The following is a 26,409-nucleotide window of genomic DNA, read 5'->3' on the forward strand; positions in this document are numbered from 1 at the left end:
CTGTCACACCAGTTTGGGGATGGGGGACAACCTCCGTGCGTGGCTGTGACGGTTCTTTCCGTGCCAGTGCCTCTGCTAGAGGGGTAGCTGCAGCTTGAATCGTCAGGTTTTGTCCAAAGTTCTGCTATTACCAAACGCAGCTCATTCTAGCTCTGGGACACGGTAACACCCTGACACTAAGGAAGTCTTGTGAATCACCACCGCTAGTGCCCAACGCGCCCTGTACAGCATCGATGTCTTCAGGGAAAGCTGTGGATGAAGATTTCTCAATTAGCTGAGGCTGTGCTGGAACAGGCACGGATTTGGGAAGAGGAGAGTGGCTCCCCCCCCCAGGGGTGGCTGCCACCAAAACCAGACAGCAAAAACCTCAGCGCAGCTCCTGATTAAATGGTGCATGGGACAAAGTCACCTCAGGTGTAAAATGCCCCGGGACCCTTGCGGGGCTGAACAGGGGATGTTGCGGGGTTTGCCTTGGTTTTCTCCCCATGCCCCCTTGCAACCCCTGCAGGTGGGGGGGAGTGGGATGCTCTCCCTGCACCAGCACTGGGGATGAAGGTTCCCTCGGCCAAATGGTATCCCCTGGCTCTGGGGGGGGGGGTGACCCAGCTCTGTGGGGGGGTGACCCGGCTCTGGGAGGGGGTCACCCGGCTCTGGAAGGGTGTCCCTGGCTCTGTGAGGGGGTGACCCGGCTCTGTGGGGGGGTCACCCGGCTCTGTGGGGGGGTGATCTGGCTCTGGGAGGGGGTCACCCGGCTCTGGGAGGGTGTCCCTGGCTCTGGGGGGGGGGTGATCTGGCTCTGGGAGGGGGTCACCCGGCTCTGGGAGGGTGTCCCTGGCTCTGTGAGGGGGTGACCCGGCTCTGTGGGGGGGTCACCCGGCTCTGTGGGGGGGTGATCTGGCTCTGGGAGGGGGTCACCCGGCTCTGGGAGGGTGTCCCTGGCTCTGGGGGGGGGGTGATCTGGCTCTGGGAGGGGGTCACCCGGCTCTGGGAGGGTGTCCCTGGCTCTGTGAGGGGGTGACCCGGCTCTGTGGGGGGGTGACCCGGCTCTGGGGGGGGTGACCCGGCTCTGTGAGGGGGTCACCCGGCTCCGTGGGGGGGTCACCCGGCTCCGTCGGGGTGGTGACCCGGCTTCGTGGGGCCGCCCCCGCTCTGCCCCCCCCCCCCCCCCCCCCCGAGGCCCGGCCCGGATCACCAACACAGGCCGGCATCCCGGGCCGGGGGACGAACAAAACACCCGCCGGTGGCCTCCCGGGGTGGTCGGGGGCGGGCGGGGGGGGGCCGGCAGCACGCTCCGCTGCCCGTGCGGCCCCGGTGCGGGGCTCGGGGGGGCGCCGCTCCGCTCCGCTCCGCTCCGCTCCGCCGTCATTGGCGGCACCGGCGGCGCTGGGGCGCGGGGCGGGGAGGGAGCGCTCCCCCGCAGAGCCGCTGCTGCTGCCGGGCCCGGCCATGTGCCGAGAGGAGGGTGTCTGCTGCCGGCTCGCTTGCTCCGCACCGTGAGCTGGCGTCCGTCTTTTTAACCTTTTTTTTTTTTTTTATTCTAATTTTTTTTTAATTTTTTTTTTTTTTTTTTTTTTTGCATTGATGCTCTCCGAGCTGGAGACTTCGGGAGACGCGGTCCTCACCTGAGAGATCCAGCACAATTCCCCCGTTTGAAGGTAAGCGGGGAGGGCAGGGCGGCGGAGCGGGGAGAGGCTCGGCCGCTCGCAGACGGACCTCCCCCGGCTTTGCCTGGGCTCCTTCTCCCCGGCCTTCGCAACGGTGGGGTCTTTTGCCGTGCTTTTCCCCCGTTCACTTCTCCCCCCCACCCCATCCCCCCCCCCCGCTTTCCTCCCGGTGCATCCTAAACTGCCTTTCGGTACCGGTGGGATTGCTGCTCCGGGGGAACCGGCCGCTAACCCCCGCGTCCCGGGGGAATGCCTGCGAGGAGGAAAACAAGCAGAGGATAGCCCCGGCTGCGAGAGTTGGGGTTGGGAAGAGATTTGGAGGGGGGAGGCAGAGCGAATAGGGATGCGGAGAATTGCCCAGCATCCACACCCCTATAGCCTGCCGCAGGGGGACTGGTCAAGTCCCACCGCCTTAGACCAGGATGAAAAATTCCAGGGTGCTCCAGGCTTGGTTTTCCCAGGTCCTACAGCATCTTTAGTTTCAAAGCCATGCCTATGAAGGAGGTCGTGAAAGCATCTCTCAGGGATGGGGTGGGGTGGGGAAGCTGCCCCCATCCCGTGCCTTGCCTGGGTGTGTGGGTCATGTCCTTCTCTGCCCCGGGGAGAGCTTGTCCTTCTTTGCACACTCAGTGTGGGGCTGGAACGGGCCTCTCTCGGTCACCTGTCTGGGCATCTCACCTGGAGCCATGCGCCTAGGATGAAGGTTTGTTCCTATCTATCTCGTGTCCTGGCCCCAAAGGCTGTAAGAACCCCCCGCTCCATCCCGATGACTTTGTAGACACCACTCCGGCCCCAGGTTAGGCAGCAAACCAGCCCGCTAGCTCACACGCAACGGAGCAATGGTGATGGAGAGGAATCTAGAGTTGAATGGAAGGAAGGTGATAGCACAGTTATCTGTGGGTTGTTTTTGTCACTATTTGATTAATACAGCAGCTGTCTAGGTCTGCGCTCTCAAAAGTACGTGGACGTTGTTCAGTACATTAAAGGTAGTCTGCAGGCTCCGGGAGGGGGGCTGTGGGAGGGAGAGAGAAATCCCCCAAGGGAAGATGGCTTTTCATTTCCCCGTATCGACTGGTTTCAGACAGGATTATTTATATTTGACATAACAGATCACCAAACTTGGAAGGTAGTGGGGGTGTGCTCATACTCATTAAGGTAGACAGTTTTCTGACAGAATAAATTAAAGGTAAGAGAAGACTGCACTTTGAGGTTCAACAGATGATTGTCTTCTAGCCTAAAACGAGCAGTGAAATCAGCACAAAAACCGCGATGGTAAAATCATGCGCTTCAGTCTTTCATGATGGATGCCTGTCATTTTAGGAAACCTGGAGGATATCCCAATGTTTAGAGTGCAGACAGTGCTCCTGGGTGACCTCATTCGAGCAAAAGTACCCAGTATGATGGGGTTTTTTAGTCATTGTATCTTGTCTTCACTGAGTAAGCATCTAAATTATAACGCTGTTAAGGGAAAACAGTTTACGTAAATTGTGCGTGAACTATCCGCGCACCTGTATTTAGCTGCTTGCCCCACTGCGATGGCATGTGAATAACAGAAGGTTGTTTGCAACCTTTTATGGTTGGTTTTCATCTAGTCTCAAATGAGCAGAAAGATGCATTACAGCTGTCAGGTGGTGAAAAGAGATTTCAAACACCTTAAAGACCGGGCAGCTGTAATTAGAAGTGTAACCTCCTTCCTCTGCGTGTCAGGATTTCTGTGCAGGATGATGACAGGACCTCTTAAGGAACGGTGCTGGTGCTCAGTAGATATAAAGAACTTAAACAAAATCCCCCGCAAAGCGACTGATGTTGACTTATCACCCCTCAGTACATTGGTTCTCACTTATGAAGGATGTGGGGATGTGAGGGGAAAGGAAGGAAACAGCATTTGTTCCTTTCTGTTTTCTCATCAGTGAACACAGATTATAAACACAGGCAGTTCTTAAATACCTGTGCCTACCTGAGCACAAAAGAGTTGCAGAACGTTACCAGCACCGTGGTTACTGGCTGTATCTCCGCCGTGCTTCTCTTTGTTTTTTCCAGCAAAGCCTGGTAGATCGGTCTAGCTGTCACATCTCCTCCTGATCCTTTTCCATTGCAACCGCAGCAGTCCCCAAACCCTCGTGTAGATCACACAAGAGCCAAGCCTTAAGGCTGGTCTCACGGGCTTTGTGATCTAAGGAGAACATGTTCAGAAGTGGCTAAGTGACGGAGGACCCGCTCGCTGTCAGTAGCGTATTGCCCCAAGTCTTTCTAAAGGTATTCCCATGTGTAAAGCTGAAGAACACCTGCTGACCCTACAGCCGTACCTGAGCAACCCCCGTAGGATCCTTTAAAAGTTTTGCTGAGCCCCCCGATTCAAAGAGATAAAGGTGCTTAATTCCCTCGGGCATTTATGTGCAGCCCAGAGAGCTCAGCTGCATCCTCGCAGGCTGAAGTCGTCTGTGGCACTAACCTTTGGGCACATCAGGATATGTCCTCGGTGCCCAGCACGTGGGTCAGGGAGGGGTTTTGCAGCTGCCCAAGCTGTAAGGTATTTATACAGCTTTTTATTTGGCTGCGCAGTGCCTAGCTGTATTCGTGCTGGTGTAAGAGATGGGGATAACTCGGTACCTTCTCACTCGTTGTGTTCTGGTACCTGGCTGTCGTGTTGTCATGGATATGGATAAGGACGTGGCCAGTGAAGAGGTGCTTGCTGCTGGCAGGGGTCTCGCAGCCACGGCTTGTGATGCCACTTAGAACATTGAAGAAGAGCAGGGAAGGGATGGAGGAGATGTGGCAGGTGTTGGGCTTGAACTTGCAACTCGTTCCCATTCCAATTTACACTTCTTCCCGTGTCGTTGCCTGTTATCTCCTTCTCTCCTCATGATTTAATTTATTACAGTAGGCAGGATTGGTTCACCCTTTGTCTGAGAAAAAAGCATATATCCCGGCAGATTGGCAGAGGGATGACAAATATGATGGATGATGGACTCTGATCCTCTTCAGACCTTCCAGCCATATTCAGATCACAGCTGAGGCCAGCCGGACAAGGCTGGGACCTCAGGAGCCTGTGAGCCCTGCAATCCCCGTGAGAACAGCCCTGGGCAGAGGTCAGCTGGAAAGGTTGGGGAACAAAATTAGAAGTCATAATAATAACATTTTGAAACATCCTTGGGCCCATTTTTCGCAGCAAAGCTTGATAACAGCCATGACCCATTAATAGCAGTTCAGGGCACCAGAGGGAGGACCTGGATCCCACGGACTGTGCGGTTCTCAAGGTGCCTGTGTCAGAGGCAGCGCGGAGCGGGCACAGGAACCGAGCTGATTTAGGCCAAAATCACAACGTGGATGGTTTTGCCCCATTCTACGTGGCCAAGAGAACAGATTTCTCATTGGAGTCGGGGGGGCAGCAGTGTAAGGTGCAGCCTGGGACACTGCTGGGTGCTGGCATCAACCTTGGCTTGCGCTGGTGCTCCTCTTGGCGGGCCATGGAGTGGAGAGAAGAGATGAGTCAAGGGGTTGGGGGAGTTCTGTTTGCCCTCTCACTTCAGACAGAGTTTTATCTTGCTCGTTGAAACAAGCACCTGTGATGGGTCAGAGCTGGTGTTCAGCTTCATTCAGGATAATGGCACAAGACGGGCCAAGACGTCTTCCCCGAGTTTGCCTGGCCATGACGGAGCTCAGCCCCTCCTCGCTGTCTCCAACGCTTCTCTCCCCACCTCTTACCTCCAGGACAAAAGCCACCCGCAGCGACACACCACCCAGCATGGCAGTTTGTGAGCTTGCCGAGCTTTGCTTGACAACAACACTAATTTTCTCCCCAGCTGGAAAGCGCCTGCCGCTTGTACCTGCCCATGAGCTGCAGGCAGGGATGCAGGTCCGGCGTGGGGCTGAGCTGAAGGTGCAGGCGGCTCTGCTGCCCTGGGAAACATCTCTGTGCTCCACAGCTTTTATCAAAGAGATGGAAACTTGTCACATTCTCTCTGCAACAATATCTGACATTATCCAAGCAATTTGCCCTCGGTGTGTTTCCAGAAATAGTTAGGTCTACAGTAGACACGGGTGACATCTGGATGCATTACTGTTGAGTTCAGAAACATTCAGTAAACAAGACAAGGATCTATTGTTTAAAGGTTATTTCAAAAGACTCCTAGCGAGTTATCTGGCCGTGCAGTGGGGAAAACCTTAATGGCACTGTGATAATTGCCTTTTTCTGAAGGACGTTTTAGAGGCAAGTTACCAGAAACCCAAAAGCAAGTCTCAGCCTGTCCCCGCCAGGCCAGGGACTTGATCCAACCTGAAAACGTGAGGAGTTTTTGTCTTTACTTCAATGCTGGTTGGATCAAGCCCAGGAAATGTGCATCTGGCTGTGGGAAGAGCAGGCTGGGGGGCACAGACGGGGAATGTAGGGGAGACCACCAGCAGTTCAACAGTAAAAAAAAAGCCTCAGCTCAGCATAATAGGGCAGCAGGATTCACATCAGCAGGGAGGGCGAGAGAAGGAGTCCTCCCCGAGGCTCTGAAAAGAAAATAAATGTCATTAGCCGTGGATAAAGCAACCGCCTCTGAGCACCTGAGACGAGGGTGGGAGGCTCTGCAGGGAGAGGGGGGGCTGGCGAGGTCTGCCAGCACTCGGAGGGCTCAGCGAGGCCGCTGTAAGAGACACTCCGCAGCCCACATCTTTATTCATCATGTCCCCGTTCAGTTAATAGCCTCCTTATAATAAAAAGAAAAAGAAGGGCGAGTGAATTTTTGGCAGGAGCAAAGTGCCAGCCATCATCCCCTTCCCTCACCCAGGTGACAAGGATGCCACTCGCGTGGGGCAGAAGGGAAGAGATGTGGCTTTGCTGCCACTCACACCAGCCTTACATCTGCACATATCACTCCTGGCAGAAATCACTCCTGGCTTCTTACCTTGGCCCCGGGGCAAACAGAATTAATTCTCACCATTAATTTCATGCCCCTCGGAGAACCGTCATGGGCAGGAAATCACGTCGTGGTCTCCCACATCTTTCTTTCTGTTTTGCCACTGATTTTCTCTGACGGGGAGGTGGGAGGGGAGCGAGATCGGGGGGTGCCCGTGCAGTGCTGGAGCTGACCAGGGCACCCTGACCACAGCGGGACCATCCCGTCCCAGGTGATGGCTCCAGCCCTCCTCTGCCTCATCTGGTGGCTGTGTCAGCGCTGCAGAGGAGCCCTGGCAGTGGGTGCCGGAGGAGAGCTGCTCGGAGCTGCTCGGAGCTGTTCAGAGCCCACACACCCCAGCCTGCTGCTCCCTGTCTGCCTTCTCCCTTCTGTTCATCTGCTGGTGCTCCAGCCCTGCCCTCCCGCGGGTCAGTCACTGCTCTTGCTCCGCGGCCCTGTCCTCTTTTTCCTTCCTTTCCGAGATACCAATTACAGAAAACTTAGGTGGTGAGATAACTGTCAGAAGCTGCCAGCCTGAAAAATAGGCTTTGGTGAAAAAGCTTGTAGGTTTTTTTGCTGTGAATTGCTACTAAACTCCAGTTTAGGCTCCTCCAAGGCTGCGCTGGTTGGCCTCTCTTGGGCAGGGGATAAAGGAGATGATGTTCTCGCCAGGCAGGGGACGAAGCACTGCCGGCTTTAGGTACGTATGGCTTTGAGGCCACGCTATGGCTTTTCTCTAGGTACAAGTTCATCACAGGGTCTGAGCCTCAGAAGCTCATAAGCTCATTATATTGGGAGAATTGCAAGCGGTGGGCGCACCACACAGCTGGGATTTCCTTCCTTTCTGCTGGAGGGGACTCTTAGCAAATTGGGAGGAAGAGTCCTTTGGGGTTTCATTTTTTTCCTGTGCGGAGCAGTCCCTAGTACCTCAGCTGCCTGAAAATCTAGGCTGGACCATAATGGACAAAAGTGGCCTCTTGTAGCACGGTCTGTTCCGCTCGTACCTGCAGAGCTGTCATCAGTCAAAGCCAGGCTGTCTCTTTACTCACTGAGAGTTTCGGACTGTTTGAGGTTAAAGGGGAAAACACATCAGCATTAATGAAAGGGAAGTGCCTGCCTGGGGGGTGATAAATACCCAGACTGCTGGGTGATGTGGCTGCTTTGAAACCCTCTGGGGACCACCGTAGCCTTGTGATGGATTCAGAAGTCGTTGTCTCCCCCCGCCTCTCCCCAGCTCGGGTCACTTCAACTGAAGTCGATCAAAATGTCTTGAGATTCAAAGACTTGTAAACTGGCACCTATCACAACAGAGAGATGTCTTGGACTTTGTTGTAAAAGATGATACATGGGCTCCATCGAAGTGGGTATTTGCTGTGATGATGCAGGAGCGTGCCGGGAGACAGAGGGAGTTCCCAGGCAAGTGCCAGATGAGTCCCCAAAGCGGCTGCGTTACAGCGTGCAAATCACAGCTCTGCTAAAGCATCCACTTACAGGCACCATTTCCTGTGAGAAAAATAACTTACCTACAAATAGCTTTGCTCATTTTTATTCCCAATATTCCACCTTCGCTCCTCTGGGTTGTTTGGGTTTTTTTTCCCTAGGAAATAATACAGTATTTTCTGAGGTGACCGGCAGGGACAGTGCAATCCCAGTACAGAGCTCCTCTTCTGAAGCCCGCGTTTACTTCCCCATTTAAGTGGAGGGTGTTGCTTTGGCTTTGCCATGCCGTTTACATCTGGATTCCCTTTGCTCTCAGTGTAGATTTATTTTAAGACCTGTCGTGGATCTTCCTGCCTGAGCTTTAGCAAACCATTAACTCTCTCCTTTTTATCTGTTGCCTGCCTTCAGAGCTAGATTACAGCTTGTGCAGTGCAGGGAGGCTCTTCCTAACTGGTGTCTGCCTGCATTGCCCCTGCAGGCAGCGATGCTCCTTCTTCCTCCTGGTTTCCCACCCTTGCATCTGCAGAACAATAGCGTGCACGATGTCACTCTTTAGTTAACACAGGATACGTGAGTTACGTAGCAAGACATGATGCCTTTTGTGGCAATCCAAGCTAAACTCCTGCCTGGGGAGAAAAATATAGTATGGAGGCTGCCAGAGGCTCAGTTTTGAGCAAGTGCTGCGGTGTCCCGGCTGCGGGAGGGTGGCCTGGGAAACGCACGGCCTCGGTCTTGGGGATCTCTCCCTGCCTCCTCTGCAAGCCAGCGTAAGCAGAGATTTACAGGGATGTAATTTATAAGGCTCTCATGTAGAAGGAAAAAGAGGGGTCTTGGTTTGATTGGTGTCTCCTGCTGGGTAGCTAAGCCCTGGAAAGATTAGTGGTGGGATCTGGGGAAATATAGCCATGCTGCGAGAGTGGGAGTGGAGTTGGGAGGGGAAGGATGATAAGTGTCGATTTGGGTTTGCTGTTAGGCAAATTTTGTGCGTTTATTGTTATATTACACAAAGGACGTGCTGGGGGAATAATTCAAACTTAACGTCTGTCCCGTGGGTTTCCTTTGCGCCTCCTTTCCTTGTGCAAACAGGGACAGAAAAAAGCTGCGTGGTTCGGCTGCTGCCCGTGGCCGCAGCTCTCCCGAGAGCGTGGCCCTGGTAAGAGCGGGGCCAGCCCCCCTCTCCCCCACTCAACTGCATAAAAGTGCTCGAAAGATGTTTCTCAAACCCCTCCAGGTGACCTCTCGGATCCAGCTGTCACCAAAGCCATTTTCTTACAGACTGCACCGGAGCCAAAGCTGTACCCAGAGCAGGGCACCTCTGGTGTGCAGCGCCGGGCGCCGGCATCCCCGAGCTCGCTCCGGCTCGGGCAGAAGCTCCCAGGGCATTTGGCACCTCGGAGACATAAAACCCCCGTGTCTAATTCTGGGCTGTAAGGAGTGCCGGAGATGCCCACGGTGCAGGGCGTCGCAGAGCGGAGGAGCAGGGCAGGCTGAGCTGCCGCCGGGATTTTGCTCCCGGGGCTGTCGCATCTTCACGGCTGCTTCAGTCTGGGTTGGTGAGCGGGATGATCCCGGCTGCTCTTTGCGGTGGAGGCCTGGTGGATGTGACGTCCCGTGGGCAGGCATAGCCCCCCTGAGATAAAAAGGCAAGCATAATATGTATGCAATTAATGTTAGACGGTTCCAGCTTGCTTTTTCTGATTTGCAACAGTTTAGCATTACTGTCTTCTGAAGAGTTATTCCCGATTCTCACAGCAGCTCGTGGGAGCAGATTCAGCCCACAGAAAGTGGGGTTTTCTTGGTTGCACATATTTTCCCTTGTGTTTCTGGCATCGCATCTTTGTTTTTGTTGTATTTTTAAATAAAACAACATAGGTTATAGAAAACACGACTGTGATACCGGTTTCTGAGAAACCAAGCACTGATCTTACTTGCTTTCTGGCTACCTTTGTAAATATTATGTTATACTGTTGAATGTTGGGATTGGCAGACAAAGGGTTGGTCTTTAAAATACTGTCTGACTTGATTGCTAGTAGATATAAAGCATGAATATTGCTGGGCTACAGCAGTACCGTTGACTGCAGAGGATTAGAGTTGCCCAGCCTCAGAAATGCTAACACTGGCACGCTGTTGCTGTAGCCAGTGTTTGGGTTTTGCCCAAAAAAAGATTTCCAAAAATGACTACAGATGAGAACATTTGCAGGAACCTGAAAAGAACAAAAAAGTGCTTTGTTTGATACGAATGCTAACATTGCCGTGTGTCCTGGTTTCAGCTGGGATAGAGTTAACTGTCTTCCTAGTAGCTGGTACAGTGCTATGTTTTGAGTTCAGAGCGAAGAATGTTGATAACACTGATGTTTTCAGTTGTTGCTCAGTAGTGTTTAGACTAATGTCAAGGATTTTTCAGCTTCTCATGCCCAGCCAGTGAGAAAGCTGGAGGGGCACAAGAAGTTGGCACAGGACACAGCCAGGGCACCTGACCCAAACTGGCCAATGGGGTATTCCATACCATGTGACGTCCCATCCAGTACAGAAACGGGGAGGTGGGGGGCAGGGATTCGCCGCTCGGGGGACTGGCTGGGTGTCGGTCGGCGGGTGGTGAGCAATTGCACTGCGTATCATTTGTACATTCCAATCCTTTCATTATTGCTGTTGTCATTTTATTAGTGTTATCATTATCATTATTAGTTTCTTCTTTTCTGTTCTATTAAACCGTTCTTATCTCAACCCACGGGTTTTGCTTCTTCTCCCGATTTTCTCCCCCATCCCACTGGGTGGGGGGGAGTGAGTGAGCGGCTGCGTGGTGTTTAGTTGCTGGCTGGGGTTAAACCACGACACCGTGTAACCTGAATCTTGTGCAATGTCATGATATCCTAATTAAACCAACCAGAAGCAGAACTGAAGCATCCTGTGATCACAGCAGAAATTCCTGGGCTCCCACATGCTACCTGGTCTCTCCGCTGTCAAGCCCAGGAGCAGCGGCAGCCAGGTTGCAGGGTGTTTTATTAAAAAGGCCCGTGGTTTGAGACAGTGGTGAATGTAATCCCGATTCCCAGAGGATACCCGTGGTCTGTTTAACCTTGCGAGGGGCATCTCCTGCGAGTCGCGCACCTGCGTTTCGATGGGCTGTGGTCTGCTAACCGGGCACAGGGCAGTGAAGATGCTCACGTTTGCAGGTCTGGGGTTTGTAAGACTTAAACTTATCTGTTAAGCAGGTTTCTGTATGGTTTACCATTGAGGTGGGCTGTTAACGAAGCGCTCGTTGTGGTACTACAGCGTCAGCGTGGCCAGGGTGATGTCTAGAGAGCTCAGAAAATCAGCCTAGGTTCAGTGAAAGGTTTTGCTACTTTGGTTATGGGTTCCCAGTTCATCACGACTGAAAGGTTAGCTCTGGGGCAGAAAGTGTTATTTAACAGCGTAACGTACCTACTTCCCAATGAGTTCCAGCAAACGTGTTCAAGCGACGTGAGCTCGCTGTGCAAGTGAGGAACGGTGAAATTCTGCTGGGATTCAGAGGGTGGAGTGGGGCAGCGCTGGCCTGTGAGCCTCCTCCTGCTTTCCAGGATGGATGGAAGCGTTTCTGCATGTGTGTCCCTAGGGGGTTACGGGATCTGACCCCCCCCCAGGGCTGTGGGAAGCACAGCCCATCCCACAGCAAGTACAGCTGCTGTTGGTACCCTGGCCTGTCCGCCCTTCAGCCAGGCCAAGGAAGGGCTCAAACGCTCAGCGGTGATTCCGAGCGCTAGTCTAAGGCTTGGCTTTCAAAGAGAAGCTACTTGGCATTTTCTAGTCCTTCGAGGTGCTGCAAGTCAGGCATCATCATTTAAGCAAGGAAGGCAGAAAGTGCAGCCTGCTCGGGAAGATGCCGGCACTGATCTGCTGCAAATGCGAGGAGCTGGGGAGCGCGGAGCCCGACGCGTGCGGGCATCAAATGCCAGCAGAAGCGGTGGGAGCACCCTGCCCCACCAGCCTCGCCTGCCCCAGTTTCCCGTGCCGTTCAGTGCCGGCGGTAGCATTGCTTTGGCTCCTGGGGACGGCGAGAAGATGGCAGAGCGAGTGTGCGGGAGCACGAACCACCGCATCGCTCTCAAGGGCCTCTCTAGCATCAAGAAGTCATTTCAAAGACAGGGGTTGCGTCGTCCTAATGCTGACGCTAGGGAAAAAGATCCATCACATGTGTTTTGATTTCTGAAAGATGCTGTCCCTGGGAACAGTCGATATTTCAAACATTTGATCCCAGCAGCTCTGTTAAGCCCACATGGTTTTGAGCAAAGCAATTTGTGTGAAGGTTTTTCTCTGTTTCTTTATTCGCGTAATGACAGTTTTCAGCTGAGCTGTATGAATTACTTTATCTTTTCTGCTTTTTTGCTTATGATTTTGTTGTTTTGGGGTTTTTTTTCCCTCTGAATTAAATCTGTCCCTCTCTCATCTCCCAAGAAAAGCTGTAACAGAATTAAGGTGAGGAAAAAAGGAAAAATTTACTGGAACCGGTTCAGTGTTAAGTTGCCAAGAATCTGAAAATTACCCTCTCAGATGGTCTGTATTAATTCCCCTGATGCAGCAATGATAAATCCTTATTAAAAAGGATAACATAAGGAGGTTTTACTGCCTGTAGGAAAACTCCTGATCACAAGCAATGAGGAAGCCCATCGCCCTCTTGTTCATGATCAGAGTGGTTTGCAACTGCATGTGTGCTTTCCCATGAACCGCGGTGCTGACACCAGCCCAAAGTGCATAACGTTACGTTGTACAAGGCACGGATACGAAGCAAGGCAAGCCCCACGTCCCCAGGTCCTGTGGACAGTGACTCTGCATTGGCAGCAGCACTAAATCTCTGCAGAATCACTGCTTGCGCCAGCTCCCCGTCTCTCTGGAAGTCCAGCCCTGGGAGCACCACCCAGGCAGTAATTTAAATGAAGCAGTTCTTGGTCTCTGACCACGTCAAGCAGCGTGAAAGTGCATGTCTCGCTCGCCATGCTGTCGAGCAGGGGGGCTGTGAGGGCTCCTTCCCTCCCCACCTGCAAATGCAACTCATGCCCCATACAAGCGGTGGGTCAGGCAGGGAGCACAGTGCTAGCAGCAGCCTTACATGCCACTCCTTAACATTTATGTTTTATTTCCAAAATCACTGAGCTCTCTCTCTCCTCTTCACTCCTTTATTCATGCACCATGCTACCTTGCTGGGCTGGAGTGGGAAAAACACTCTGCTTGCTTCTCGTTACAGGGGCTGAACCTGAGCCTTTGCCAGAGCAATGTAAAGCTGTAGCTATGGAAACTCCCTACCCTTTTTTATGATTTTTTTTTTTTTTTTTTTAAGGCAAGACCGTATATCTCTTTGGAGATCCCAGCTGGGCCTGCTGGTGCCCGAGCGGTTGTTCAGGCAGCCCCAAGGGCTTGTCTCTGGGAGATGCCGGGTGGTGGCAGCCAGCACCCGAGGAGTCACCCGGTGTCATGCAACAAGCAGGAGCTGGAAGCACAGACCCAGGTCACGCTGCAGGCAGTCTGTGTCACAAGGGCAGAGGAACAGGGACTGATGAGGAATAAGCGGGTTGCCCTGGGCAGCTCAGGAAACAGCAAGTGACAGCGGGGTGCTGGGGGGACAATGTGGGGCTGCTGGAGGTGTCACTGGCCATCAGCCACCCACCCACAGCCGAGGGGGGGGCAAGGGCAGAGGGGTGCTGGTCCCCCTCCTGCCTGTTACTGCAGCTGGATGGATGGTGGTCCCTGGAGCTCTCAGGTTGCTGCATTTAATGAGCACCAAGGAAACGGTGCTCCCTGCTGCCTCCGCCCCAGCCGGATTGGGTCCGTGAATCCTGAGCAAATGAGAGCGAGTTGTGCAGCTCACAAAGACTTTGATCTGCCGAGGATCTTCCCGTCCCACGGAGCTGCGTTCATACCTCTTGGAAATGCAAAGCTGTTGGATTTACTGCTTACTGGAAACATACGCTGTACGTGTCCTTCCTTCCCCAGCCCCTGATCCACGGCTCATCTGCATCTCAGGATCGATGGCTCATCTGTGTCTCAGGACATCTGCAGGGGCCACCAGGTCATGTGTGGGGATTCATCCTTCCCAACCACCGGCACAGGGGGTGGAAGGAGAGTGGAGCTCATCCCGGCTCGCTGCTTACCCAGTGCCTGGCCTGGGAGAAGCCAGCTTAGTCTGGAAATGGGCTGATATTTGACAGACTTCAAGCAACCTAGCTTCAAAAGCAGAGCCTTAACCGGCCGAGGGCTCATTTTCCCTGTCTGTAAAATGGGTATTAGCATAGCAATGCTTTCCCTCTCGGGCACAGTGCTGCTTCATTTGCCAGAACCAGAGAGGAGCCGGGGCCAGAGGCCCTGGGCTGAACCAGGGCTTTAGCTCAGAAGTTGCACAAAGCCTGAACATGCAGCTGGGGCTGGCTGCGTCGGCTGCTGCTCTTGGTGCCACGCAGGGGTCTGCATGGCTTTGTGGCTGCCTGAGGCAAAAGCTAAAAAGTGCAAACACAAGCTTTGAAGCATGTAGTGTTTCTAATAGCACAGGGCTGAATCCCAGCAGGGCTGACTCAGTCCGTCTCCCCCAGGCCAGTTGCTGCAATGTCTTCCCATAAGAATGAGGCTCCATGCAGATACCGCTGCACGGCCAGAGCCAACAAATCCCCGGAGCTAAAGCAGCCACTGCTGGGAGGGCCACCATAAGAGCTGCTGCCCCTATTGCTTTGCATGGTTTTAAGGCGGTCATCAGAGGGTACCAAGACCTCGCTATCCCTCTGCGTGCTGTCCCTGGCCCGTAAGAGTCTTTATCCCCAGGACCGTCGTGGATGGGAATGCCAGACCATCCCAGCTGCGGTGTCAGCACCCCTGGGGCCAAGAGGCAGCTCCGGCTCCCAGCCAAGCTTGTAATCAGCCGAGAGCTCAGCCAGAGACTCTGTGTGAGTCTCTTCCCATCCGCATGCCCCAGCAGTCCTGTCTGAGCTGTGAAAACCTCCTCTCGAGGCGTTTGCTGGGAGATGTCACAGCGGGAAAGCTGATGTGAGCTATTGGTGTAAGGCACGGAGTCCCACGGGGCTCCCCTGGCTGTGTTGGGCTCTTGGGGAAGCAGCGGCTAGTTTTCAGCCTGAAGAGCTTTCAAAGTCCAGGTGAAGTGAGCAATTCTGGAAAGAGTTGCTCTTTCAGAAGGACAAATTCTTTTTTTTCCACCTTTGGTGCATCATTTCAGCAGCGTTTTCTGAAAATTAAGGCTTTTTGATCTTTCCGCCGGCACTCCGGCAGACTGTGCCTTGATGGGGGGCTGCAGTGAGCTCTCCTGCGGGACGGTGATGGAGAGGGAGCAATGCCTGCTCAGTGAATTGGGCAGGAAACAGTACTAATCAGGAGTAAAATTTATTGTTAGTTCTCAGTAAGCTAACCCAAGCTTGAAAAGGTTGGCCAGGGCACACTTCCAGTCTGCAAAACTGCCCTGCTAAGAGAAGTCCCCAGGGTGGGCAGGTGGGTGCTCCCCACCGTCTGACTTATTTCCCACTCAGCAATGATTGCGGTAGCTTATCTCAAGCTGCTAATACCAAAACCTGCGCTTTCTGATGCTAATATCTCAGACTGACTAAACCATGATTCAAGAGGGGATTAAATGATGCGGGGTGGAAAGACAGCCTGTCTTTCTTTCTTTTTTCTTTTTTTTTTTTGAAGGAGTTTAGGCTGCTTATGTGTGTTTGGGATTATGGCCTGCTTTCCAGCAGATGTATGGAAATAATTCCTGGTACTTAAGCAGAGTGTGATTGTTTGGGCAGTGAAAGGTGGGATTGGGGAGGGTAAAACCCTCTGGTGTGCTTTGACAGCAGCTCGCAAATCCTGACAGAGACCAGCTGGCCGTGAGCCCCTGCTGTGGCAGCTCACCGTGCGCAGGGTCGGACCCAGAGGTGAGTCCATCGTGTCTGCACCAGTTCCTCCCTTGGGCCTGGTTTTTTGGGTTTACCTCTCCCAGACTGATGCCAGCATAGGGCTGGTGTGCAGGGATGCACTGCTGGGCAGCACCGAGTCACTAGCATCCCTATCCATACTGATAGCATCCCTACTGATGCTTTTTAGGATGTGGCTGTACAGTTTTACAGAGAGTCAGAAGGGCAGAGCAGGGTGAACATACCCTGCTTTATTCCAGGAGATGCCGAAGTGTCTGCAGACACCTTCCCTAGTCCCTTTGGGATGGAGAAAGCAGCACCTTTGGAATGTCCCCGGACATTCCCGAGGGCAGCACACGCACCATCCAGGTGATTCAGCGTTTTCCCCCATCCCTCCCCAGCGGCACCACTGCACTCCGGTTAGCATCTGCAGTCATTTAAATTCATGCCTGGAGTTGTGCTTAGTAAGCCTCAATGCTGCTTTGATGAGCTGTGCAAATATTATTTTTCATTAGGCGTGATTTGGTTGTACTAAATGACATTATTGCCTCATTATTACAGAGCACATATTCCCTCTCCCATGCTGCTGGGGCAGGCATCCCCTAGATCGATGCACTTTGAAGGCAGCCTGCTTAAGTGTGCTGAAAATTCAGATGGCTCACTAAGAGCTAATCTCTGTTTTAAAAACTAATAATGGTAATTGGTGCGAGAGGATCCCTGATTGTCCCATGAACTTCTGCTTTTTTTAAGCTTCAGGAAAACCCACAATTCAGAGTGGCTGTTGCTGTTTGATGTATCACCCAAATAGCCTGGGCCTCCTTTGCTGGGTTTCATTGCCAATGAACTGCTCTCGCACGGGAGTACAACCTGGCTGCTCTGCCACCACTAGCAGGGATGCCGGCAGGGATATGTATACAGCGTGTCCTCAGCATTTGGAAAAAATTATATACAACTTATTGGAAAACCAGGGGCTTTTCTAGGAGTTTTTGGGCTGTTATGCAACATTTAACAAAACTTCGGATTACAACATTCTGTTTTTTAATGATATGTAATATCGTTATCATGTATCACTATATCAGATGATAATAAGAGCAGACAGAAGGAGCAGGTCACTCTGACATTTGACCATCCCCGTTCCCCTTGCCAGCCCGACCATCGGCACTGCACTGGGAGCACTGGGGGAGCATTTCTGGCTGTAAAGGGCTGAGCTGAGAATGGGCAGAGAGGAGAGGAAAAGTCCCCAGCCTCTCCAGTCCCCTTGAGGAGTTTATCATGGGTTATGATTGATGCAAATATGGGAGTTACATCCCCATATCAGCCTGATGCTCATTGTGCATTAGCCTGACGTACCTCCAGGCTTAACTCTCACTGCCAGGATGCTAAAACCAGCACGAGAGAGCACCGAGCCGATGCCTGCGGATGGTCAGGGCTCCCTCGCACCCCACCTCTCGTCACCTTTCCATGGCCATGGTGTTGTTCTCCTGCCCTGGGCTGTTCCCAAGCGCCCCGTGAGCCCTGGTCCCCAGCACAGCCTGCCCCGAGCTGCCGTCCCAGCCCTGCCCAAGCCGTGCCGTGCAGCGCGGGAGCCTGGAGGTGGCCGGGATCCTGTTCTGCAGAGCTCAGCACTATTCCAGCAATGTGCTATATCTGCTGAATAATTTATCAGGCACTGTGTATAGATTGCCTTTGAAAAGTGTTGTTTCTGGTCTGGACATCAGTGGGAGCTGAAGTATCTGGCTCTGTCTCCGTGGGCAGGAGGGCTGGGGGTGCGTTAGTGGGGGGGGGAAGCCGCAGGGGTCACTGCAGACTTAGCTGTGACTTACCTCTAAGAATATAGGTGGTCTCTGTAATTGGCTTCAAAGCAGTAAGGGCTCGAAGGCCACCAGAAAGGGCCATGCAGTTTCAGGTGGGTGTGAAGTGTTTTGCTCACCGTTCTGATTTGTCGTTTAAAAGCCCACAGCAGCGTTACAGCCTGCAAGTGCCCACCCAGACCTCCACCACATCTCCCAGGTGGTGGAGCCCCCTCTGATGTGCCATAGACTCACGTCCAAAAATCCTTCTTATTCCAGGGACTATCAATAGTGGTGCAAACCCCCATTTTCAGGGTAGGGAAAGCACCTCCCAAGTGCAGGAACCACTCTGCAAAGGGCCAGTGTCCGAGCAGAGACTGGGGCGAGTGCAGTCCCAGCGGGTACAGATGGGAGGACGGGGCTGCTGGGATCTCCGAGCTGTCTCCAGCACCCAGGAGGACCCGTCTGCTATGGATGAGCCTGGGAAATTGTGAGTAGTGTTATCCAAACAGTTAAGTGCCCCCTGTTCATGAAGTGTTCAAAAGAAACTTGGGGTGCCTGGAGATATGGTGGGGTACCACATGGGAAGCACTTGTGCTGAGATGGGGAAGCATTAACTAACTGCTGAGACATGTCTCGTCTTGTCCTTGTGTTGAGGAGCGCTCAGGTGGTCTTGTCGAAGCACTGGGTCCGCAGGCACCGAGCCCCCACGTGCCCTTTCCCCAGCCCACCCGTGGTCAAGCCTGGCTGTTTAAATCCCTGCTGTTTACGCAGAGCATCAGCCCCCAGGCCAGGAGTGCTGCCGTCAGGAGGAAGAGAGAGAAAGCAAACAAAAGTGATGCAGGCCTTCTGCTTAAAGTGTTTTTCATATGGAAAGCCACGTTCTCCGCCTGTGTTTCTGGCAGCTGCCCTGTCCGCTGGCTCCGTAAATGCAAAGTCTTCTGCTGGCACGCTGCCCGGCTGTTCCTAGCAGCCCAGCTCTTATTCATTGACTGGGTAGGATTACAGGAACTGGGGGAAATGCAGAAATAAGGCTGTATTTGCCACCAAACTGTTTTTGGCTTCTAACTTATTTGCTGCTTTCCCACCTCCCAGGCTGGTGGCTGCTGTCTGGGCAGTGGCTTTCCTTCACACCGATGCTCTCCGGGGTTTACCCTTGGGCAGAGCCGTGGCACTTACATGGCACCGGCGGGGCAACAGGGGAGTGTAAGCCAGGCTCACCCCAAAACTTTGCAGCATCAAGGGTTCGGATCCAGCCTCCTCTGCCCTGGCCAGTTTATTATAGTGTGATTTCTTGTTACCCTGGGCTAAAGTCCTGGGTCACAAATGCTGCCTGCACCCAGCTCCAGGGCAGAAAGCAGCAGCAGCAAGACCCAGCAGCTCAAGGAAACGGCATCTCAGGCAGCCAGCATCACTTGCATGCTCTCCCGTTTTCCTGGCCTCTTGCTGAGCTCTTTTCCTTTCTTCTGAAGCAGGGCTTGCTCAGAAGCATCGGCAGCAGGGTTTGTTGTGCACGGACAAGCTGGGAAATGGCCGCATTGCCCACCCAGGACAAGACCTGTGGAGCTGATGACCCTCCGCCACGGAGGATCAGATTCGTGCTCCCCCCGTACACAGCTGCTCAACTCCCAGTTTCCACGTAGAACTTAATCTTCCCAACCTGAACGTTCCCCCCCATTGAGGTCTCTCCCTTGGGTCTTTTCCCCCAGAGTGACCCAAGAAGCTGACCCACCAGCAGCCATCGTCGTGATGCTTGGAAGAGGGTCGGCCTGGGGGGGCCATGCTGGCGTGCAGGGTCGCTCCCCCCTCGGAGGCCCTTCCCGGGTGCCGGAGGACACCCACGCACGGCAGCAGGACTCAGCGCGGAAAAACAACTTGGCCAAGCACACAGAACGGCCAGGGATGTGTTAGTGCAGAGCAGAGCCAAGACAAGGCAGGATGGTGTTACTTCAGGACACGGTGCTGGCCTCCTCCGCTCCCTGGGAAGGGTGGGGTGGGTTTTTTTTCCTTCTTTCTCTCCTTTTTCCATCTTGGCCATTTGGAAGTGCAGAGCGGAGCTGGTCCCTGCTCCCTGCTGCAAATGAGACCACCATTGTGATCAGCAGAATGGCTAGGACGAGAGCCAGAGGTCTCATGCAGAAGGTTTGAGCCGAGTGTCCCTCGAGCGTGGGGTGTTTCTGGCTGTGTGTTTATTATGGTGGGGTCTAAGCTCCTGCCTGCTCCAGTGCTGGGGTACCAGATGTGAGCAATCCTGCCAGCACTTATGTCTGTGCTGCCAGCTGTTGTTTCCTACCTCGTTTGTCTACTTTTTGTTTAAATCTCCAGCTTCTGGAGTCAGGTGAATAAGGGCAACTCCCAACTTCCTTGCTAAATAGAGGGCTGTGCTGCTGCTGGCTGCAGAAGCAGCAGGTCCCAGGGCTGCAGGAGGATGCAGGTAGCACTACAGTAGGACAAGCCGTGGGCTCCAGCTCTTTGCAGGTTAAGACGCAGTCTCCTTGTGCAGGCACAGTTTCAGTGGGAGCAGCACTCCCTTTTTTTGGTGCTTGCCACGACAGCACTTTCAGCTAGTGCAGAAGGCTTTGGGGTGACTGTGTTGCCGTTGGGATGGGATGGGATAGACGGAAGCCCCATTAATGTAAAGGTCTGGCCTGAAGATTGTTCTTAACACCTGCGCATCCTAGAAGCTGGCTTAACTGTACACTTGAGGGTCTCTTAAAAAAGCCTTGGAGTGGTCTCCTTCGCAGTCCCCAGCTCTCCTTCTCCCACAGCCTTGGCAGGCAGGGTCAGGCCAGTCCACATGAGCCGGCCGTGGCTGGAGTACTCCAGCACCTGGACCTGGAGCTCAGCGTTTCGGAGCCACGCTTAGCCGGGTATTAGCTGGAGCCTTCGGATGGGCTGAACTCAGCCCCCCTCCCCAGCTGCTCTGAAGCCTTCCTCCCACGCAGGCATCCCGAGAGGCACTGCCTGCACAGCCGGTCTCCAGCCCAGGAGCGAGGCGCAGCTGTGAGCAGCCTCTCCCCACACCGGGCACTCTCGGCGGTCCAGGGGCCATGTTCAAGATGCTGGGGGGGGTGACTTGGGATGATTTCTCATCCCCCCCCTTCTCCTCTCTGCATTATCAAGTGCAATTCTGTCCTGTCCCATTCTCTGTTGCTCCTGAGAAGTTGCCTCCAGCCCGGTGGGTCGGGCTGCAGCACAGCGGGAAGGTCCGTCAGTCCCTCGTAGCAGTGCCCAAGCGAAGGGGGGGGGCAGAGGCTGATGCAGACCCGGCTCCTAGTGAACAGCACGACCTCAAAGCCCATATCCTCAGCCGTGGCAGGGACACGCAGGGGGTGTCGGCGAGGTAAGGAGTTGCCAGTCTGGGACTGGAGCCGATGGGAGCTCTGCTTGTGTCTTCTCCAGGCTGCAAGGAATAGAAAAGGCCATTTTGTCGCACCCTGAGACTTCCTAGCCACTGCAGGGCTGCTGCTGTTATAGCTGCAGCAGTAGATGTCCTGGCGAAAGCAGGCAAGTGGCACAGGATTGTGTCTTAAGACCAAATAGCTCATCCGGGAGCAGCCTGTAGTAATATAGCAGTGAAGTGTCTGTTTTGTTGTGGCATGACCTGTCCTTTGCACACTGGGAAAGTAAAGCAGGGTGCCCAGGGAAGGGGGAAGCATTGCACCCAAGCTCCCGTGTGCCCACACCAGCGTGGAAGCTCCCAGTAACCCTGAGAGGCACCATCCCCTGTCACCCCACGGCGCTGGGGACTGCTTTCCTACAGCAAAGAGCCCCTGGACCAGGGGCAAACAGCCCGTGCAGAATTAACATCCCCCCACAGCCCCTTCTCTGCTGTCTGGCAGTGATGGAGGACGTGCTGGGGGCTGGATTTGGATGGGGCAGAGGGGCTGCGGGGGGGGTCAGGCATCCTCGGTAGCTGGAGGGCTCCTAACATCATTACCGAGGGGCGAGGAAGGAGCCAAGCGACCGTCTGCTGGGACTGCATCTCTCGGTGCCTGCGTTCCTAATACCAGGGCTCCTGCATACTTTCTCCAAGACCACAGCGGAGCTGCAAAGCACTTCCTTTTACCAGGATATTTATTACTAAATATATGAATCTGGGAGCCTGTGGAGCGTGAAATTAGGAACAAATGTAAAAAGGAGGTCTAGACAGGAATTGTTCTGCTTATGGGCCTCCACATGCTCTGCTTTCCTCCCCCTTTGCACGCTGGAGAGTTTAATGCTTCCAGGTACGCAGCTTTAATCAGACAAGTATGTTATGGGAGGAAAAAAGAGCGAAATGCAAATGGTCTTACTCTGGATGGAGCGGTGGCTGCAATACCACATCTGGCTGACCGCATCTGGACAGAAACTGTGAAAACCGGCTCTGCGCGACCCTCACTAGTGCTCGGGGTGTAGGCAGCCATTTAATTAAGTGTCAGGGAAGCTGGGGAGCCCTCCCTGCCGGAGCCCTGCCTGCCACCTTTCATCTTGGGCTGGCAAGGAGCTTGCTAAGATGCCAATCCTCTCTGATGGGTGCAGCACCCGGCCCTGAGAGCCCGCGGGGCTGAGTCCGGCCACCCCAGAGCCGGGTCCTACGCCTGCCTGGCACCTGGCAGCATGGGGATTGCAAATGGAAGCAGCAAAGGACCCACGGCCTGGCATTTCCAGCCGGCTCCGCTGAGCCGGTGCATGTGCCCACAGCACCCAGTGCAGCTCGAGGTTTGCAGCCGAGTGCCTCCACCCCTCTTTAAACAAGAATCAAAGTTTCTAAATCACTAAAGCATTTTTTTGCAAACCCTTCTCCTGACTGTGTTGCTCCCCCCCGAGCCTCCTCAGAGTATTTTGCCCGAGGAATGAGGGCAGGATTTGGCCCGGCGCTTGCCCCATGGCCACATGGTGCTAGAAGGCATTCAGACGTCGTTATAAATTACCTTCCCTCCTACAGCGCTGCTCAGCAGCAACATAAAATGTGATACTGCTTTATCCATTCAGCACTTACCCAACTTTAGCAGGACATTAAGCGCCTGAAAATATGCCACAGATTTATTTTCTTTGGAAGCGGGTTAAATCCCTGACAGATACGGTTGCTTTTCCTCGGGTGCTGAAGTAATTTGGGGCTGGGGTGGCTGGTTTTTTGTTTTAACCTGATAGCGTGAGCTGGAAGCCAGCTTTGTTAAAGCGCTTGTAGAGTAGGTGGTCAGGGTACGATTTCTCTCTTAATTTATGTCGCTTCTCCTGTTCCCAGCCTGACACTTGTGGCACTGAAGGGCTGCTGGAGCTTTAGCTGCAGAGCGATGCTGGTGTTAGTGCCGCTGTCTCCATAGCTGCTAGCAGGTGTGTGCAGGCAGGTACGCGTCTCCCCAGCATCCTTCCTGTGGCAAAGAGCTTGGTCTTATTCCGCACGGGATGGAAGGAAATTCAAGCCCTCCTGCGAGCTCCCGGGGCCGGGATGCTCAGAGCAAGACCCGTGCTGGTGTTGTGGGGCTCATGTACTGTGCATTATGCACAGCATCTGCCTTGTGGGTGAGCCCAGCAGTGCCAGAAGCAGGGATCTTCCACCGCTACCAATTCTGTCTCAGCATCCAGAGTCCTCTAAGGGGCACTCCAGGGAGAGAAGGGTACTGGTGGTTCCCCAAAATGCAAGCGTGGGGCCAAGCTGAGCCACAACATCTCTGTGATGTCCAGCACACCGTGTCCCAGCTGCAGCATTTGCTGTGGTGGGAATGAACAGCTCGGCCGAGGCTGTCAGAAGCATCACCCTGGGGTGCCCCCACAGCCCCCCCAACACTGTGGCTTGGCCGTGGTGAAGGTGAGGAGCTTGGTGCCTCCTGCAGCAGCCGGACACATCCCGTACCTCAGCTCACTGCTCAGGGAGGGGAGAGCGCCTGTCCCTGCAGTCATTAAAGGCTCACTTAGCAGCTCCAGTTTTATGCCAAATTAAAATACCACATTGTTTTCGTGGGGAAAATGGATTATAGGCTCAGAGAAAAATGCGTACAGCTCAGAAATCCTCACTGTAAAGCTCCTTCTCCCATCACTGAAGCTGTCTGCCACAAGGCAGGAGCCAGGAGGGTGCCCTGGGTGCCACGGGCACTGGGCAGAAGGTTTTATATTTCTCTTGGGTTCCCCCCTCCTGGACGCAGAAGAGCCTGATGTGAGCCCAGAGCTGCTGCTCCCTAAAGCTCTCACCCACTGCATAAAACTTGTTTTATCCCCCTGCACCTCCAGGGTGGCATTTAGCGGGGACGCCCTGATGGCTTTAACAGGCACCCAGTGCCAGGATCTGGCCTGATCCTGCCCATCACCTCCCACAGAATCCTCCTGGTTTCTAGTCCCCTGCGAACAGGGGGTGAGCTGAGGGTTTGGGGATCTGCAGCCCAGTGCCAGCCTCACCCCATCACCCCGTGCGCTCACTTTTGCAGGCTGTTAATGGAGAAGAGGGCGGATGACAGCCGGGACCGTGGTCATCACAGGTGGAATATTAGCGACTGTCATTTTGCTTTGTATCATCGCCGTCCTCTGCTACTGTAGGCTCCAGGTAAGGCTGGGGGGACGTGGCCCCAAAGGATGCTGCAATGGGAAGGGAAGCCCGCGGGCAGCCCGTTGTCCCCTGCCTGCCGGTCCCCAGGGCTGGCACGCACGGAGCAGCCCCTCGGTGGTAAGGTGGGCGGTTTGGGATGCCAACTGAGCCCCGGCCCCACGGGGCAATCCCGTTTCAGTACTACTGCTGCAAGAAGGATGAGTCCGAGGAGGACGAGGAGGAGCCCGACTTCGCCGTGCACTCCCACATCCCGCCGCTCCACTGCAACCGCAACGTAGTGCTGACCAACGGCCCGTCCCTCTACGCCTCGTCCCCCTTCGGCAAAAAAACGGCATCGAGCCGGCCCAGCTGCCCGGGCTGCGCGCCGTACGAGCCCCCCACCTTCTTCTTGCAGGAGCCCCCCGAGGAGCTGCACAACGGGGGCGACCGGGTGAGCTACAAGACGGTGAGCCAGGAAGATCTGGATCTGCCGGTGAGCGTGGCCAACTTGCAGGCGCTCAACCCCAACCGGCTCTCGGCCATGCGGGAAGCCTTCTCCCGTAGCCGCAGCATAAGCACCGATGTGTGAGGTGCTGGCTGCCCGCCCAGCCCGGAGCATCACATCACACCTCGCCGCTGCCGCCGGGGCTTTTAACAGCAGGGAGAACTTTTTGAAATTCATGGAAGAGTTTTGAAAAAGAAGAAAAAAAAAAAAAAAGAATGTATTTCTACGTTCTGTAGGTAGAGACGTGCTAAATGGCAATATAAAGGGGTAGCAAAGAAAACAAACCCAAAAGGGGAGCACGGGGGAGGACGGTTGCAGCTGGGACGCGAGGTTTTCTAGCGCTGCGTTGCATTTTTTTTTCCTTTTATAAAGAGGATTTTGATATTGCGCATCCTTTTATACAGAGTAAAAGCCCCTCCTCGACATTCGGCTGATGACGAGCGAGTAATGGGGCACACAGTCGGCTGCAAAATGGCTCGTGCTGCAAGGCAGCAGGCATCTGCTGCCGTGTCGTGGGGGCACGCTGCAGCTGACTGCTCCTGGCCCTAGTGCACACACACACACACACATATATAGCAAAGCAGGGCTGCTATTGCCCACCCTTGTGCCACCCCTCCGTACTGCAGCCGTACGTGTGTGTGTATGTGCGCGTACAGCCCTGCCCTATTCCCAGGCCATCTCACTCCTCAACTTGGTCCTTTATTCCTGGGTGACAGGCGCAATTCCCTCAGGGTGAGGATGGCCGGTGGGTGCACAGCCTGTCCCTACCGCTGGAACACCCGGCGCTGCCCCGTTGACCCCCCGATGGAGCCAGGCTGGGAGGGTTTGCAAACCCATTGCATTACCTGCCTGTGGAAATAGCACACAGCGCAATTTCAGATGGAGGAACACACCCGTAACCATCCCATCCGAATAATCAGCATCCTCTTTTCAAATAATGCCATATGCGACTTCTGATTGAGGGCTGGGCGAGCAAGAGCGTGACCGTCTATGTGCCCACCCCCCTGCATGCACATTTTTACATGCATTGGGTTGTGGTTTTTGTTTTTTTTTTTTTAAAAAAAAGCCATGACACATTCTCCCCATCCAGGAATGTGTCAAAACACTTTAGATTTAGGCAAAGCCGCCTCTCACATTTTTCATCGAGCTGTTTCCCACAGCCGGGCAGCGGCACCAGCTCTGCCAGCCACACTGGATCCAGCCAGGGCTGTGCCGACAGAGCTGGAGGCAGGGAGATGGCCACCGAGCATGTCCCTCTGCACTAAACGTGCTGCGAAAGAGCCGTTTGGTTAATTCAGTGCTTTGGGAGGAGAAATTGCACGGTGCAGGGCTGCCTATGTGAGGACTCTTGTGCTCTGGTTTCTCCTGGCTGTCTCGATTCCTCCCCTCCACCCTTGCAATACTCACAGTTTTTTGTCTGACAAAACACCCTCTTTCTCCTGGATTGTGCATTATTCAGGTTAAAAGCATCGCGCTGGACTTGGGGACGGCTGGCGGAGGATGGACTGGCTGCAAAGAGACTCTAATGGCCTCAGCGCTGTGCTCTGGGTCAGTTTTTCTTTTTAAAGATGCCATGGGAAGAAAAAGCTGTGGCTCCAGCCCCATCAGCTCAGACACTGTATGCAGCCCAGCTGGCTATTTTACTTTTAACCACGAGGGCTTTTAATTCCACAGGAAATCTTTTGAAGTACAAGTCAGTCTTTGCAATGGAGTTATCTTTGACTTTCTCGGGGGGTTCTGTTTGCGGCGGGGGG

General features: G+C 54.1%; 1 protein-coding gene across 1 annotated transcript; it reads left to right on the forward strand.

Annotated features, from left to right (window-relative positions):
* The first annotated feature begins 1,322 nt into the window (after window positions 1-1,322).
* FAM163B (family with sequence similarity 163 member B) lies at window positions 1,323-25,702 on the forward strand. Its single transcript, XM_052814959.1, has 3 exons — window positions 1,323-1,655; window positions 24,053-24,168; window positions 24,350-25,702. Exons 2-3 carry the CDS (start codon window positions 24,076-24,078, stop codon window positions 24,737-24,739), a joined length of 483 nt encoding a protein of 160 aa, XP_052670919.1. The 5' UTR covers window positions 1,323-1,655; window positions 24,053-24,075; the 3' UTR covers window positions 24,740-25,702.
* Window positions 25,703-26,409: the final 707 nt, after the last annotated feature.

Source organism: Harpia harpyja, chromosome 19 (genome assembly GCF_026419915.1).
Source record: "Harpia harpyja isolate bHarHar1 chromosome 19, bHarHar1 primary haplotype, whole genome shotgun sequence".
NCBI classification, from domain to species: domain Eukaryota; kingdom Metazoa; phylum Chordata; class Aves; order Accipitriformes; family Accipitridae; genus Harpia; species Harpia harpyja.

Bases quoted from the DNA above. Each gene is read 5' to 3' on its own strand.
- FAM163B (XM_052814959.1), top strand. From the start codon at position 24,076: ATGACAGCCGGGACCGTGGTCATCACAGGTGGAATATTAGCGACTGTC. The intron at 24,169-24,349 runs GTAAGGCTGGGG...ATCCCGTTTCAG, and splicing joins TCTGCTACTGTAGGCTCCAG to TACTACTGCTGCAAGAAGGA.